General features: G+C 40.3%; 1 protein-coding gene across 1 annotated transcript in view; it reads left to right on the forward strand.

The window, feature by feature from the left end:
• The window catches only part of CUBN (cubilin), a 279,400-nt gene that overhangs the window by 180,532 nt on the left and 85,300 nt on the right, over nucleotides 1-13,568 (forward strand). Inside the window, exons 40-45 of the mRNA XM_040451314.1 lie at nucleotides 93-290; nucleotides 4,850-4,996; nucleotides 7,196-7,386; nucleotides 7,544-7,727; nucleotides 11,513-11,687; nucleotides 12,871-13,049. Of these exons, the coding sequence (XP_040307248.1) occupies nucleotides 93-290; nucleotides 4,850-4,996; nucleotides 7,196-7,386; nucleotides 7,544-7,727; nucleotides 11,513-11,687; nucleotides 12,871-13,049 (1,074 nt within the window). The remainder of the gene's footprint in view (nucleotides 1-92; nucleotides 291-4,849; nucleotides 4,997-7,195; nucleotides 7,387-7,543; nucleotides 7,728-11,512; nucleotides 11,688-12,870; nucleotides 13,050-13,568) is intronic.

The raw sequence follows: 13,568 nt of genomic DNA on the forward strand, positions 1-13,568 counted from the left end.
GTCCTTTTGGTACAGAGCTGCCACTTTAAAATGAACGTGCTAGATTCTCCTCCATCAGAGGTATCTCATAGATGTTGGTTTTCATTCTACAGGTGCTTGTGGTGGGTTCCTGAGGACAGGAGATGCGCCAGCCTTTCTTTTCTCCCCAGGCTGGCCCGAAAGCTACAGTAACAGCGCTGACTGTATGTGGCTCATTCAGGCTCCAGATTCTACTGTGGAACTCAACATCCTTGCCCTGGACATCGAAGCTCACAGAACATGTGACTATGACAAACTTGTGATAAGAGATGGTGAGAAACATTTAAGTAAAACACAAAACTACCGAGTTTCAACCTTGACACATACAGAGTTACGTTCAATTAGAGTGATACTCATTTACTGCCTCCATCCGTTTTGTATGGAAGTTCCCTGACATTATGGTCAGTGAAGGCATCCCATCCCAGAATTGGCTACAATTTCTGAAGAACATAAGGAAAATATTAAATTGCCTGTAACAAACTAATGCACATACTATCTCAGGAACAGCATTATCTTACTAAGAGAAAATACTATCTTTGGCTTAAGTAGGAAATAATGGTCTGAGTTTCCAGGTGGTGCTGCCTTCTTTTTGAAAGGTCTTGGAGATACATTTTGATATTTTATACCTATGACCTTAAGATACAAGTGTGAAAAAAATATATGTATTATATATTATTATATATATTTATTATTATTATATATATTATTATAGATATATAATTGCTTATATTCAGTTCTCTCTGTCTACTGAATCTCTGGGTAGAATAGGTAGAATTAAGGGCTTATATTTTTTCGTTTTTTCCTCTATGCACAGGTGTGGTATGGCTATGTAATGATGGGGGTAAGAATAATGCTAATATGAAACATGTACAAAATCATGCTTCACGGTTCACAAAGCTGGAGGAGAGGCAAGCCATGTCCTCTGACCAGTGTTTCTCCCAGTGTGGTCGTGGGACCAGAGGGATCAGTGTCACCAGGGAAGAAATGTCAATCTTATGGCCACGCCCCAGATCTACCAAAGTAGAAACTCTCCAAATGGGTCTTAGGTCTGTGATTTAAAAAGCCCTCCAGGCAGGGGCCACGTTTAGGTTGAGGAAAGCAAGGCAAGATTATGCAAACTGCACAGTTGGATTCTGTCTTTGTTGAAAATGGTGATATTTTGATCATTTTACATTAAATTTCAGTTTTTTAACTATTGCACTAAAATATTATTTATCTTGCTTTCTGAGGTCTTTGGGACCTCCTTGAATGTTGCCCATGAGGCAAGTGCCTCTCTCACCTGACCCTTGTCCCTGCCTCCAGGTGATAATGATGGTCTCTAAAGTTTAAGAACCACAATATACAGACTTTGCGACCTCACATGCCTACCTAGACAAACAGGGGACATAACAAGGAAAGTGTTAATCTGGAGCACAGAGTTGAAGGGGCAGCTACTAGGAAGGCAGGCTCAGTGTTATTAGCTTCCTTTTTTTTTTTTTTTTTTTTAAAGAGATGTGAAAGATACAGAATTTTCTATGAATTTCCCAATTGTTAAATTTTGGAAATTAATGAAAAAAGCTTCAAAGCCTTTTCTGGACCAAACGAACATGTGCTTGCTTTTTGCCCACAGGTTACTAACATGTAAGCTTGTGTCTTCCTTATCCCCTCAACGCTAGACTTCCGCGAAAGGCAGTTAGGAAACGGCAGAGGTGCTTGGTTTTCCTTCTGTAGAGGCTGGACACTAACGCTCAAGTCAGTCGTACAAAACAGGAGATGATAAACCTTAACTTTCCCCCCTTTTCCATCAACCATCATCCAGCGCGTTGCTCAGAGAAATTGCCGTCTTTTCTCACATCAAGGCATTCCTGTGGATGTTAACATTTAAAACTTCTCATGTGATGAAATGAGTGTGTCCTTGCACACATATTCTGAGTGTTCAGAATATAGTAGAAACTTTGAAAAAATATCTTCAGTAGGTAACTGCATTAATGAAGTAAAGTGTGGCTACTCTTTCAAAAATCACTTTCTATTGAGGTGGTTTTTGCTCTACTGCTAAATGGCTCCAGGTCTGTTTTATCGTCTGTGAAAGAGAGACTGATACCTCCTTCGTGAGGCTGTTGTATTAGGGAACATAATAAACACAAAATTCCCTAGCAAAAGCCCTGGCATTTTGTAGATGCAGAATTTGGAATTGCTTAATTTAGATTTCAATTTACTTTATTAGAGATATTTCTAAAATAGGTTTCATCATATCCACTTTATAGAATGTTCTTGCTGAGGCATAGAACTTGGAGAGCTCTGCAGATTGACTTCTATGCCAAAACAATGATAATATTTTAAATTGGTGTGCAACCTATCCGAAGAGATTTTTATTTACAACATGAGTTGGTGCCGAATAGGTTCATTATTTCCTCATTTGTTTATTGATTCATTCAAGACGTGGTTATTGAGTGCCTACTGTGTGGTGGTTGGTAGGTATTTTGTTCATTGGCTCAGTGTTTATCTACATTTAGAATAAAATTTCAAGTCCCATTTCAATTATTTGTTTTTCGTTCAGCCAGGTTTTTCCTTCCGAGTAGCAGGGGTATATACCATCCTGAAGGAAATATCTAAAGCCATTAACCACAACCAATGATACTTACAGGCCACTTGTGCAATTGGCCAGTCATCACAGGCCTTGGGCCTTTGTCCCTTGGTCCAAGGCTGGCTGTGAATATTCTTGGGCCACTCCAGAGATGGCCCTGCAGCCTTCCTGGGAGACCTGAGTCACTCTCCCACCTGTTTATTCATTTTGCAGGCTGGTGATGGTTCAAGACTGAATCAATTTTTTCCAGACTATGTAACAACAAATTTTACATACCAAGATTCCCCAAAATTGAGGTTCCATGAAACTACATTGGACCTAGAAAAAATTAAAAAAAAAAAAAAAAAAATAGTGAAAAGGGGAGAAAAGGCAAACAAAAGAAAAAAAAGTCAAAAATCAGTAATCCTTTTATCTATTTATAGATATAAAAGGTACTTTGTGATCTTAGGGAAATCATATAATAGTATAGTTTGAGCATCTGGAGTTAATTAGCCAGGGTTTTAAATCCTTGTTGACTTCTATTCTCTATGCCTTCAGGCAAATTATATATCGTCCCTAAGACTGTTTCCAATTTACAAAATGGGGATAATAAAAATACCTACTTAATAGCATTATTGTGATGATAAAGTCTGATATTGTATGTAAAGCACTCAAAGTGGTAATAATAATTGCTCGATAAATGTCAGCTACTGGTAATCTTGGGCCCCAGCGTCCACATCTCTAAAATGAGGAGTCTGGACTAGAAAGAGAATCACCAGACTACCTTCTAGCCCTGGCTGTTTACCTTTGATTTTCCCCTCCCCTTAAAGATCGGATTCATGCCTGCTACCATTCATATGGTGAAGTCATGGAAGGCCCTAGACATACCTCCATATTTATTATGGATACTGTGGGGAGAAACAAACCATCTTATGGTTGTTGGGTTATCTACCAACTCATCAGTTAGGTGATCGCTAAGTAATTATTTAGAGATAAGCACTGTTTCATCACATGGTCTGAGGTGAAGTTTAGAAAAGAAATACAAATCAGTAGATCCTATCCAGTCTCACTGAGAGAGAAAATATGCACCTATGAAATAAATAACAACATACAATGAACTTCCAAATTTTGTGACATTGGTAATTAGAGAGTAAGTCCACCAAAACAATTTAGGGCAAAATGTGTAGCAAAATAACACGTGCAAAAGGAGTTAAAGAGAGAAACTTTTGAATTATAAAGTACCAAAAATTTTCAGAGGTCACAAACCCTCCAAAGAATACCTTTCAAGCCTCTCCTATTTATGGCTATACCATTGCATTTGTAATCCCACACACTACCTTGTTTTCTAGAGTAGTTAATACTAGTGCGTTTTAGGTGGCAATCAATGGCGGAAGGATTAATTTTGCTGATTGTTGTTTTACAGGGGAAAATTTCCTCATGTCTCGTACTCTATTTTTTGGTTTTTATCAGCTTGAAGTTTATTAACTATTTGCCTTAGGGGGAAAAAAAATCCCAGCCAAGGTATCCAAATATTTTATCATCTCCTTTGCTCCATTCTGGCTTTGGTTGTGGCTTTGTTCCATGTTGCTTATATTCAAGAGTCATAAAAAGGAAAAGAGCCATGAAGTGACCCAGTTGTCCTTTGCCTCTCTCCTTGGAGGGCACCCTGGCTGAAACGTTTCTCATCCTCCACAGGTAGACATGCGTGTGTTCGTTTAATAGCAACATGAATAAATGATATAAAATAAATGAAGTTTTAAAAGCCCACAAAAAACACAGCCACAACCAAAAAACTCTCTGGAGCTGAGGTTCATATAAAAGTTGCACACTTCTTGGCAAATGACCTTGCCACAATAGTACAGGATCTGCTGCCGAAGAGCCAATCTTTCTTCTCTTTCAGATACTGGACCTTCAGTGATCAGAGTAATTTATCAGGGTCTCTAACACACGTCAGCACTGGTCCTCCGTCATTCCTAACTCTCATGTGCTCCGATTTTGAGTTTTAGTGCCAGGAGGAACGGTTGCCCCGTTTTTAGAAAGACGGTGGGAACTGTCAAGGGAGACTTTAACATAAAGGGTAAAGAGAAAGGTAGGCAGTTCGATCATGAGCTGGAGCCAGAATGATGTAACCCCTGGAGCGTCCTTGTACTTGAGAATCTCATTATCTCTCAGGAATGGCGATGTTCTGTAAAAAACATATGAGCCACTTTGTCTGGGTTGCAAATGATGGTGGAGGAGATTCTGAAGGCGTTATATTTTCACGCTTGACATTTCCTTTCTTTGGCATAGGAGACAATAACCAGGCCCAGCAGCTAGCGGTTCTCTGTGGCAGAGAGATCCCTGGACCCATCCGGTCCACTGGAGAGTACATGTTCATCCGATTCACCTCTGACTTCAGTGTCACCAGACCGGGCTTTAATGCATCCTTTCATAAGGGTACTAAGTTCCATTATTTTTTATGTCATGTCATATCATCTCACCTCATCATCTCTCTCCCTTTCCCTCTGTCTCTGTCTCTCTCTCTCTGTCTCTCTTTCTCTCTCTCTCTCTCTCTCTCTCTCTCTCTCTCTCTCTAATATACTCTGCTTATTTTTCTATGCCAGGACAGAGATTGTAAGTGAGAGCACACGGGTCTCCGCCCAGCTTCTAGCTGGCTATCCCTATGCCAGGTACTGAGTCCTGGTCCAAAAAACTGTGGCCAGGATTGCACAGAAGGATTCCTTACCTTCAGGTCCCTGGGCATGGCATCTTCCCCGCAAAAGGAGGTGCATTCATGGTAGGCACAAAGGGTGACATCTTTAAAACAATTTTTCAGCCTATCTGAGGGCTTCAGCTAGAACAGAACTAGACAGCCCTTACCCACCACCCATCAAAGAAACAATAAGCCAGAGTCCTCTTCAATCTAAGAAACACCGGAAATAATATAGAAGGTATCTTCAGAAATCTTTTGGTTTAAATCCCTTATCTGAGGGTTGGCAGGAAGACTATGTTTCTCTTAAAATATGAGTTGGATGAGTCAGAGAATGTGCACGATATGTGGGAGGCGATCATGTGCGGTATGGCCGAGACTTTCAAAACTTGATAAAATGGGAAGTCCAGTAATAAATCCAGTAAACCCAAACTGGGTTAAAATTAAAGAAGCAGTTCATGGAAAATGGAACATTGAAAGACTCTGATGTTTTTAACCAAAGAGGTGTAATTTTAAAGTCGACTCTCGATATAGACATTAAACATTTATCTAATATTTCCTGCACTATTATATATGTCTTCTATAGAGTAGGGAGCAATGGAAGATAAATTATCTTCTTCACACTCAAGGGAGGCAGGTCACATGGCTGCTTAAAAGAACGGGCTTTGAAATCAGACAGACCTGAGATAAATTTCCACCTGTGATTAAGTAGTTGTATAATCTCGCTGTACTCCCTCACTGAGCTGTTTAGTCCCTGACAACTGGCAAATTAATCCCTGCTCCCACCCTCCACTCTCTCCTTCTGCTCCCAGCCTCTCTCTCATGTACTTAGGTATGACAGATGTATGTGTGCATGTATATATGTACATATGTGTGCATGTGCGCACGCACACCTACATCCTGGACAGCTGCGTATCTAGAAGTATTTCCGATTTAACATGTGGGACTCGAACTCTTGCTTCCCACCCTCTTCCACCCTCCAAAGCTGCTCATTCCACATTCTTTCCAATCTTAATAGACGGAAAGGGCATCCTTCTAGTTGCATAAGCCAAAAATCTTGATGTCATTCTCGATCCTTCTCTTTCTCTCACACCCTACGTCCTCACCGTCAACAAATCACTGTGATTCTAGTTTCCCAATACATCTAGACCCCAGCCACTGTACTGTCTTAGTCCAGGCTCTGTCATCTCTCCTTGGACCCAGGCAATCATCTCCGACCGGACACTCTGCTCAGCTTCTCTCTGCCCCCTCTTACAGTCTAGGTATTACAGACAGAGTGATGCTTTTAAAAATCTAAGTCACGTCATGCCATGCTGACGCTCCAAACCCCTGAATATCTTCCTCTGTCCCTCAGAATAAGTCCTTTCACTTCCCCTCCTGATCCAACCCTGCTTCCTTTGGGATCTGTCCCCGTGTCTCATTCATTCTGACTTGCATGATGTACCACTGACACATCCAGCCTTAAAGCAAGCGTTTTCTGAACCAGAATGTTCTTCTCTCGCAACGCCATCTGGCTTGATGCCTCGTTTCTCCGGGTCTCTCTTGAGGTGATTCTGTGACGACGCGACCTTCTCTAATGTTCCCAGACAATGCTGTACCCTTCTCCCTCCCCCTCACCTTTCTTTGTAGAATTATCCCCATCCACATATTATGTATGCATTTATTGTATAGCTTACTCACCTATAAAGTGAGCTTCATAAAGTGAATCATTTGCCTCTATTACTTATTTCTAGATCCTGATCTTAGCAACAACCACAAAATGAGTACCCTGTCGTGTGGGCTCAACAAATGCCTGCTGGCCTGATTGCTTCTTATACTTTGGTCCCAATTAGATTCAAACCACATTTCTATTGCCTATGCTTTAAAAATCTTCAGGAAAAATAGGGCAACATAAAAATCGTATTGCAAATGTTACTTAAATAAAATACCTTTGTTTTCTTGGAAAGGTTGTGGTGGATATTTGCATGCAGACAGGGGGATCATCACATCACCTCAGTATCCAGAGACCTACGGTCCCAACCTCAACTGCTCGTGGCATGTCCTGGTTCAGAGTAGTCTGACCATTGCTGTCCATTTTGAACAGCCCTTCCAGATTCCAAACGGAGATTCTTCGTGCAGCCAGGGCGATTACTTGGCGGTGAGTCGTGCTTCTCACCTTTTCGCATTACTATCTTTGCAGACTTCTTGCAAAAAACAAATGAATCTTCTCTCCTGGGACATAAATTGATAGGACTTGTGTGCTCTCAGCTCTCTCTGGATGAAGGGATTTATGCAATTTTGTTTTGTGTTCCTAGCTAAAAAATGGACCTGATATCTACTCTCCACCCTTGGGAAGCCATGGAGGAAACGGTCGTTTTTGTGGCAGTCGCCCTTCATCCACTCTGTTCACCTCAGATAATCAAATGTTTGTTCAGTTTATTTCTGATGGCAGTAATGGAGGGCAAGGATTTAAAATCAAATATGAGGCAAAGAGTTTAGGTAAGCATTTTGACTGAGACTAAAGCCTGTATTTTTCCTGCGGTTTCTTGGTTTTCCTTGTTTAAATAAATTCAAGGAAAAAAATATGTAAGCCTTTCTTTTCTAAACTAGGATCAATAATTTAATGAGAATAGCCACCTACTCTACCTATTCTAAGTACTACTTACTATGTGCTTGATACATTCACTATCTCATCATGGACTACTTTTTTAAGGAAGACATCATTCCCATTCTACAGATAAGAAAATGAGGCTTAGATTTTTCTAAGCCTTCTTATCAAGAGAATGAGCAAAGTAAATTCTCCACGAGTATAAATTAAACTGATGTTAAGGATACTCTGAAATTCCTTAGTCCTTGCCATTATAAAATGTTTAATTATAAGTTACGTTCAGTTATAGAAACATTGTAAGAATGATAATTACATTGTTTTATGATAATTTGTATGCTTTCTTTTAAAATGAACATGTATTCCTGGGATTCTGTTATTACCCATTTAATTATACATTATGGCGGTGGACTTTAACTTAATTACCTTTACTTAATTACACTTGATTATAATTATATTTAACTCTACTTGTAATGACTTAGTTTTATGGCATTTATTTTTATATAATGTTTAATTGAATAAATAAGTAAATAAGCATAGTTTCAAAAGAAAGAGTAATGTTAGTGGAGAGTAAATCTTTGCTTCTCAAAATTGGATAATACAGATTTCAAAATTTAGTGATAATTCAGGTTCACTAAGGGTTTATTTGCCGGTGCTATGACTCTTTTATTCCTTTGTGGGCCCTCTTTTCATCTAAGAATTGTATGGCCATGATCTTCTCCCCATCTTTCTGCCCTCAGTATTAGACTTGCAGTTTTTTGATTTCAAAATCTATTGTCTATTGCTAGAGGAGTGGATAAAGAAGATGTGGGTTGTGTGTGTGTATGTACACACATATATATACACATATATACACACCTATATGTATACACACACACACAATGAAGTATTATTCAGCCATGAAAACAGAGTGAAATCTTGCCATTTGTGACAATGTGTATAAACCTAGAGATTATTATGCTAAGTGAAATAAGCCAGTCATAGAAAGACAAATGCCATTTGATTTCACTTATATGGGGAATCTAAAAAACAAGCAAACAAACAAACAAACAGACTCTTAAATACAGAGAACAGAGTGGTGGTTACCACAGGGGAGGGGGCAGGGGGATGGGTGAAATAGGTGATGGGGATTAAGAGACACAAACTTCCAGTTTCTGGGAAACACCCGGAAAGAGACACCCAAGGACCGAAGGAGGAATGGCATCAGGTATAAAAGGAGGAGGAGAGCTCCGTGTCCCAGCAGCCGGGGGACAGAAATGTAGAGAGATGTGGTCAACCAGGTTAAATGCTGTGGATATAAAACAAAGATCAAAAAGATCCTTGGGTACACAATGGTGAGGCAACAAGGGGCACCAAGGGGGAAGGAGGAAAGAGGGCATTGAGGTCAGAGAAAGTGACTTTAAGTGACCTGAGCCCACGGTGAGTGGAAAGAAGAAAGGAACAAGGAGAGAGGGGTGCAGGAGGGGAGAAGGAGGGAGAGAGAGTGTGAGCACAGGGTAAGAGGAAGGCTTCCACATAGCATGATCCCTGGGGACACAGTGGAGTGCGAGACTGACCCTGAGCTATAGGAAGACAGTGTGCAGAGAAAGATAAAGAAGGCAGCGATGCAGATGAATTCATTTAGGATGGTAAAAATTGAAGGCGTTCCCATCTGATTTCTCCCATTGCACTCTAAAGGAGAACACGAGTTGGCATGCTGAGGCTAAAGAAAGAGGGGAGAATATGGGTTTAGGGCATAGAGTCAAGTCTCACATGGTTTTTATATCTCTGTGAGACAGCAGGGTTGCTTGGCCGTGTCGAGCATGGAGAGCACACATTTGTTGGCATTGATTTCCACAAACGGTTTGAATTGCATACAGTCATGAAATTGGTTTCTTTTTTTTGCAAGGTGAGTCTAAGGGAGGGGCCAAGGGCAAGGGTATTGAAGGCAGTCAGAGGAATCTGCCATTTAGGGTTTCAGAGACTAAAAGCATTCTAGGGAATGGCAAAATTCAGGATAGGACCGTAAGTGACTGAATGGGAGCAGAAATAAATAAATGCCGATAGCGTTTAGCAGATCAGGGATCTGAGGCTAACTTAGTAGGCTCATTTCATTGGCATTGTAAGTACCCAATTCACTCCGGCCTGGATTGTTTGCTGAGATTACCCAAAAATGATTGATAAAAGGAAAGTATTTTTACATAATACCTGGGTTTTTTAGAAAAGAAGTGTTAAAAACTCATTTATCTTCTTACAGAAAGTGGCTAACAGATTCTCTCATGTCACTCGTCCCTTGCTTTTCAAATGCATCTAAATCCTGCAGAAATATAATGAGTGAATGCCCACAGAGCTGTGCAATATTATATATATATTTATATAATTTGCTTAGTCTTTTAAACGTGGAGGTCACAGCTCTGCTTCTTTCTATTCAACTGCACGGTCAGTGGGAAGTCCTAAGTGCTAGTGCGTTCACGTGCTTATCTAAGTGGTGAATGTGTTTTAGTGCTTCGATGATGTTCTAATGCATGTTCTGTGCACCATCATCATTTTATTGGCCTTAAGGAAGGGAGAAATTCTTGGGGCTCCTGGGTGGCTCAGTTGGTTAAGCGTCCGACTTCAGCTAAGGTCATGACCTCACGGTTGTTGAGTTCGAGCCCCGCATCAGGCTCTGTGCTGACAGCTCGGAGCCTGGAGCCTGCTTCGGATTCTGTGTCTCGTCTCCTTCTCTCTCTGCCCCTCCGCTGCTCCCACTCTATCTCTCTCTGTCTCTCAAAAATAAATAAACATTAAAGAAAAAAATTTAAAAAAAAAAAAAGGTAGAGAGAAATGCTCTGCAAGAATTTATGGTTGGGCAAATTAAAAAGTGACACACTGGGTAGCTCCCTCAATAGCAAATTGAGTCTATTTGCTTAAAAAAGGAAATGAGGATAATTCTCGAGGAAGGGACGTTGAGATTGGAAATACAGATAAAGAGACTTTATTTTTGTTTGTTTGTGTTTTTGTTTGTTTTTTAATTGATTTTGAGAGAGCAAGAGAGAGCAAGGAAGGGGCACAGAGAGAGGGAGAGAGAGAATCCCAAGCAGGCTCCGTGCTGTCAGCACAGAGCCCTATGCGGGACTCCATCTTACGCACTGTGGGATCGTGACCTGAGCCAAAGTCAAGAGTCAGACACTTTGCCAAGTGAATCACCCAGGCACCCCAAAGAGACTTTTAAAAATGATAGTGGCAAGTCTACAGGTTATGCTGTATTCAGCATAGGTTGTAGCTACCATCTGCTCCATGCAACGTTCTTCTCTTACCATTGACTGCATTTCCTATGCTGTACCTTTTATCCCCATGACTTACTCATGCCATAACTGGAAGTCAGTACCTCCCACTCCCCTCCATCCATTTTGCCCATCCCCCCACTCCCTCCCCTTCGGCAACCCCTGGTTTGTTCTCTGTGTTCATGGGTCTGTTTCTGCTTTTGGTTTGTTTGTGTCTTTTAGATGCCACATACAAATGAAATCATGTAGACTTGTCAGATCACTGTCATACACCTGAAACTAATGTGACAGTGAGTGTCCACTATACTTCAATTAAAAAAAAAAAAAAAAGACACAAGACAGTACAAAAAGAGAAAAAAAAAAGAAGAAGAAGCTAGTGGCATTGCATCCTCTTTCTTCAGACTGTAGGTTGATTTCATTGTGTTTCTCAACAGCCTGTGGGGGCAATATCTACATCCACGATGCGGATTCTGCTGGCTATGTGACCTCCCCCAACCACCCTGACAATTACCCCCAGCACGCTGATTGCACGTGGCTCATAGCGGCTCCCCCTGGAAAGCTCATAAGGCTGCAGTTTGAAGATCAATTCCATATTGAAGAAACACCCAGGTATGTCAAGTCAACTCCATTTCATTTTTCTCCTACTCAGAGTTAGTTTTCTTCAGCCGTCGTGTTCGAGAATAATTTCTCTTCTTTTCTCGGCGTAGAACATCTAGGGATGGAAAAGGGACATGCATTACACCTCGAGCCTGAAAACACTGCCCGCCAGCCACTCTGTCATTAGCTGAGTGGATTATGTACACAGATATTGTTCCTCCTGACACCATGCACATCCTCCAGGAGACACTGACGATGGCTGTTTGAGATTGATGTTATCCATTCTTCCTCCCACAGGAAAAATATAGTGTCTCTGGTAGATGAATATTTATTTTCCCAGCCTCATACTCAATGTCATAAATAATAAAATGCCTGTTCAACAAATGGACATTTGTGTTACGTGACACTAGAGGTCACCAGTGTCGGAAAAAGGACTAACGCAAGGACAATCCAATTTCCCAGTCTTTCTTTAATGAGAATGCTTACGGGATTACAAACTGGGGAGTAAGTCTTACTGTGTTGAACACAAAGAGAATAACTATCCTAGCTGACAAAACCTGAATTTTTCTGTTCATGTAACAAACGTGTATATACATTTGCAAGAATATATGTATGAAAGAAAACTTAGGTATGAGAGCTTTTGCTTACCATTTATGGGCACCTGACACAATGCCACTGTCCTAGTCAGAGAGCATTAATTGGCTGACTTTCTTAAGAAATATTGGGTAAATACTCACTTTTATGGACACGGAAGATTCCGGCTATGACTCTCCATTAACCCCGGGTGGCAGGGCTGTCAAGAGAGAGAGTTCTTCCTTGTCATGTGACATGTGTCTCATCATCATGTGAAACAAAGTACTTGTTTTTTTTTGAAATTCCTGGGGGTTAATTTGAGAACGACTTTTATATTTGTAAAACAAGCACAGAATATGGAGGAAGATAAGAAAATATTCTTTGGTGTCGTACATGTAAAACCCATCTTTTTGAGCTACTAACAAAAGAACGTATTACGATTAGAAAAATAGTGTGCAGTATTCTGAAGTGACATATGATTTAAAATAACTGTCGTCGCGTCTTCTGCTGCAGAAATGATGATTTAATAATGCTCTTGGAGAAAGTTGGTGAAGTCTTTATTTTTTAAATATGTCAAAGCAATTGACTTTACATATTAAATGGAGTTTTCTTTCCACCGTAGCTGCACATCCAATTACCTTGAGTTGCGTGATGGGGCTGACTCAAATGCACGGGTACTTTCCAAGGTTTGCGGAACATCTTTGCCCAACAGCCAGTTGTCCTCAGGAGAGGTGATGTATTTGAGATTCCGATCTGACAACAGCCCCACACATGTGGGGTTCAAGATCAAGTATGCTATAGGTAAAAACAATTTTTATACATGGTAAGAAAGTTATGACAAACTAATTATAATAAAATATTAAAAACTCATTAAAAATTAGGGACACCTGGGTGGCTTAGTCAGTTAAGCATCTGACTTCAGCTCAGGTCATGATCTCACGGTTTGTAAATTCAAGCCCTGCATCAGGCTCTGTGCTGACAGCTCAGAGCCTGGAGCCTGCTTTGGATTCTGTGTCTCCCTCTCTCTCTGCTACCCACCCCACCCCTCATGCTCTCTCTCTCTCTCTCTCTCTCTCTCTCTCAAAAATAAACATTAAAAAAATTAAAAAGAAATAAAAACTCATTAAAAATTTAAAAAATTTAGAGATTTTGTATTTGCCTAATTTTAATAGAAATAAGTAAGAAATATAAATGTTTGAAACCACAAAGTTATTTATCAGTTTAAAATTTTACCTTGCTTTCCATTTTAAGACACTCTTTTTAGTAGACTTGAATATTTTGTATTTTTTCCTAACTTGTTTGTGAAAGCATATTCAGTTA

This window comes from Herpailurus yagouaroundi, unplaced genomic scaffold (genome assembly GCF_014898765.1).
Source record: "Herpailurus yagouaroundi ecotype Mexico unplaced genomic scaffold, PumYag 203, whole genome shotgun sequence".
NCBI lineage: Eukaryota > Metazoa > Chordata > Mammalia > Carnivora > Felidae > Herpailurus > Herpailurus yagouaroundi.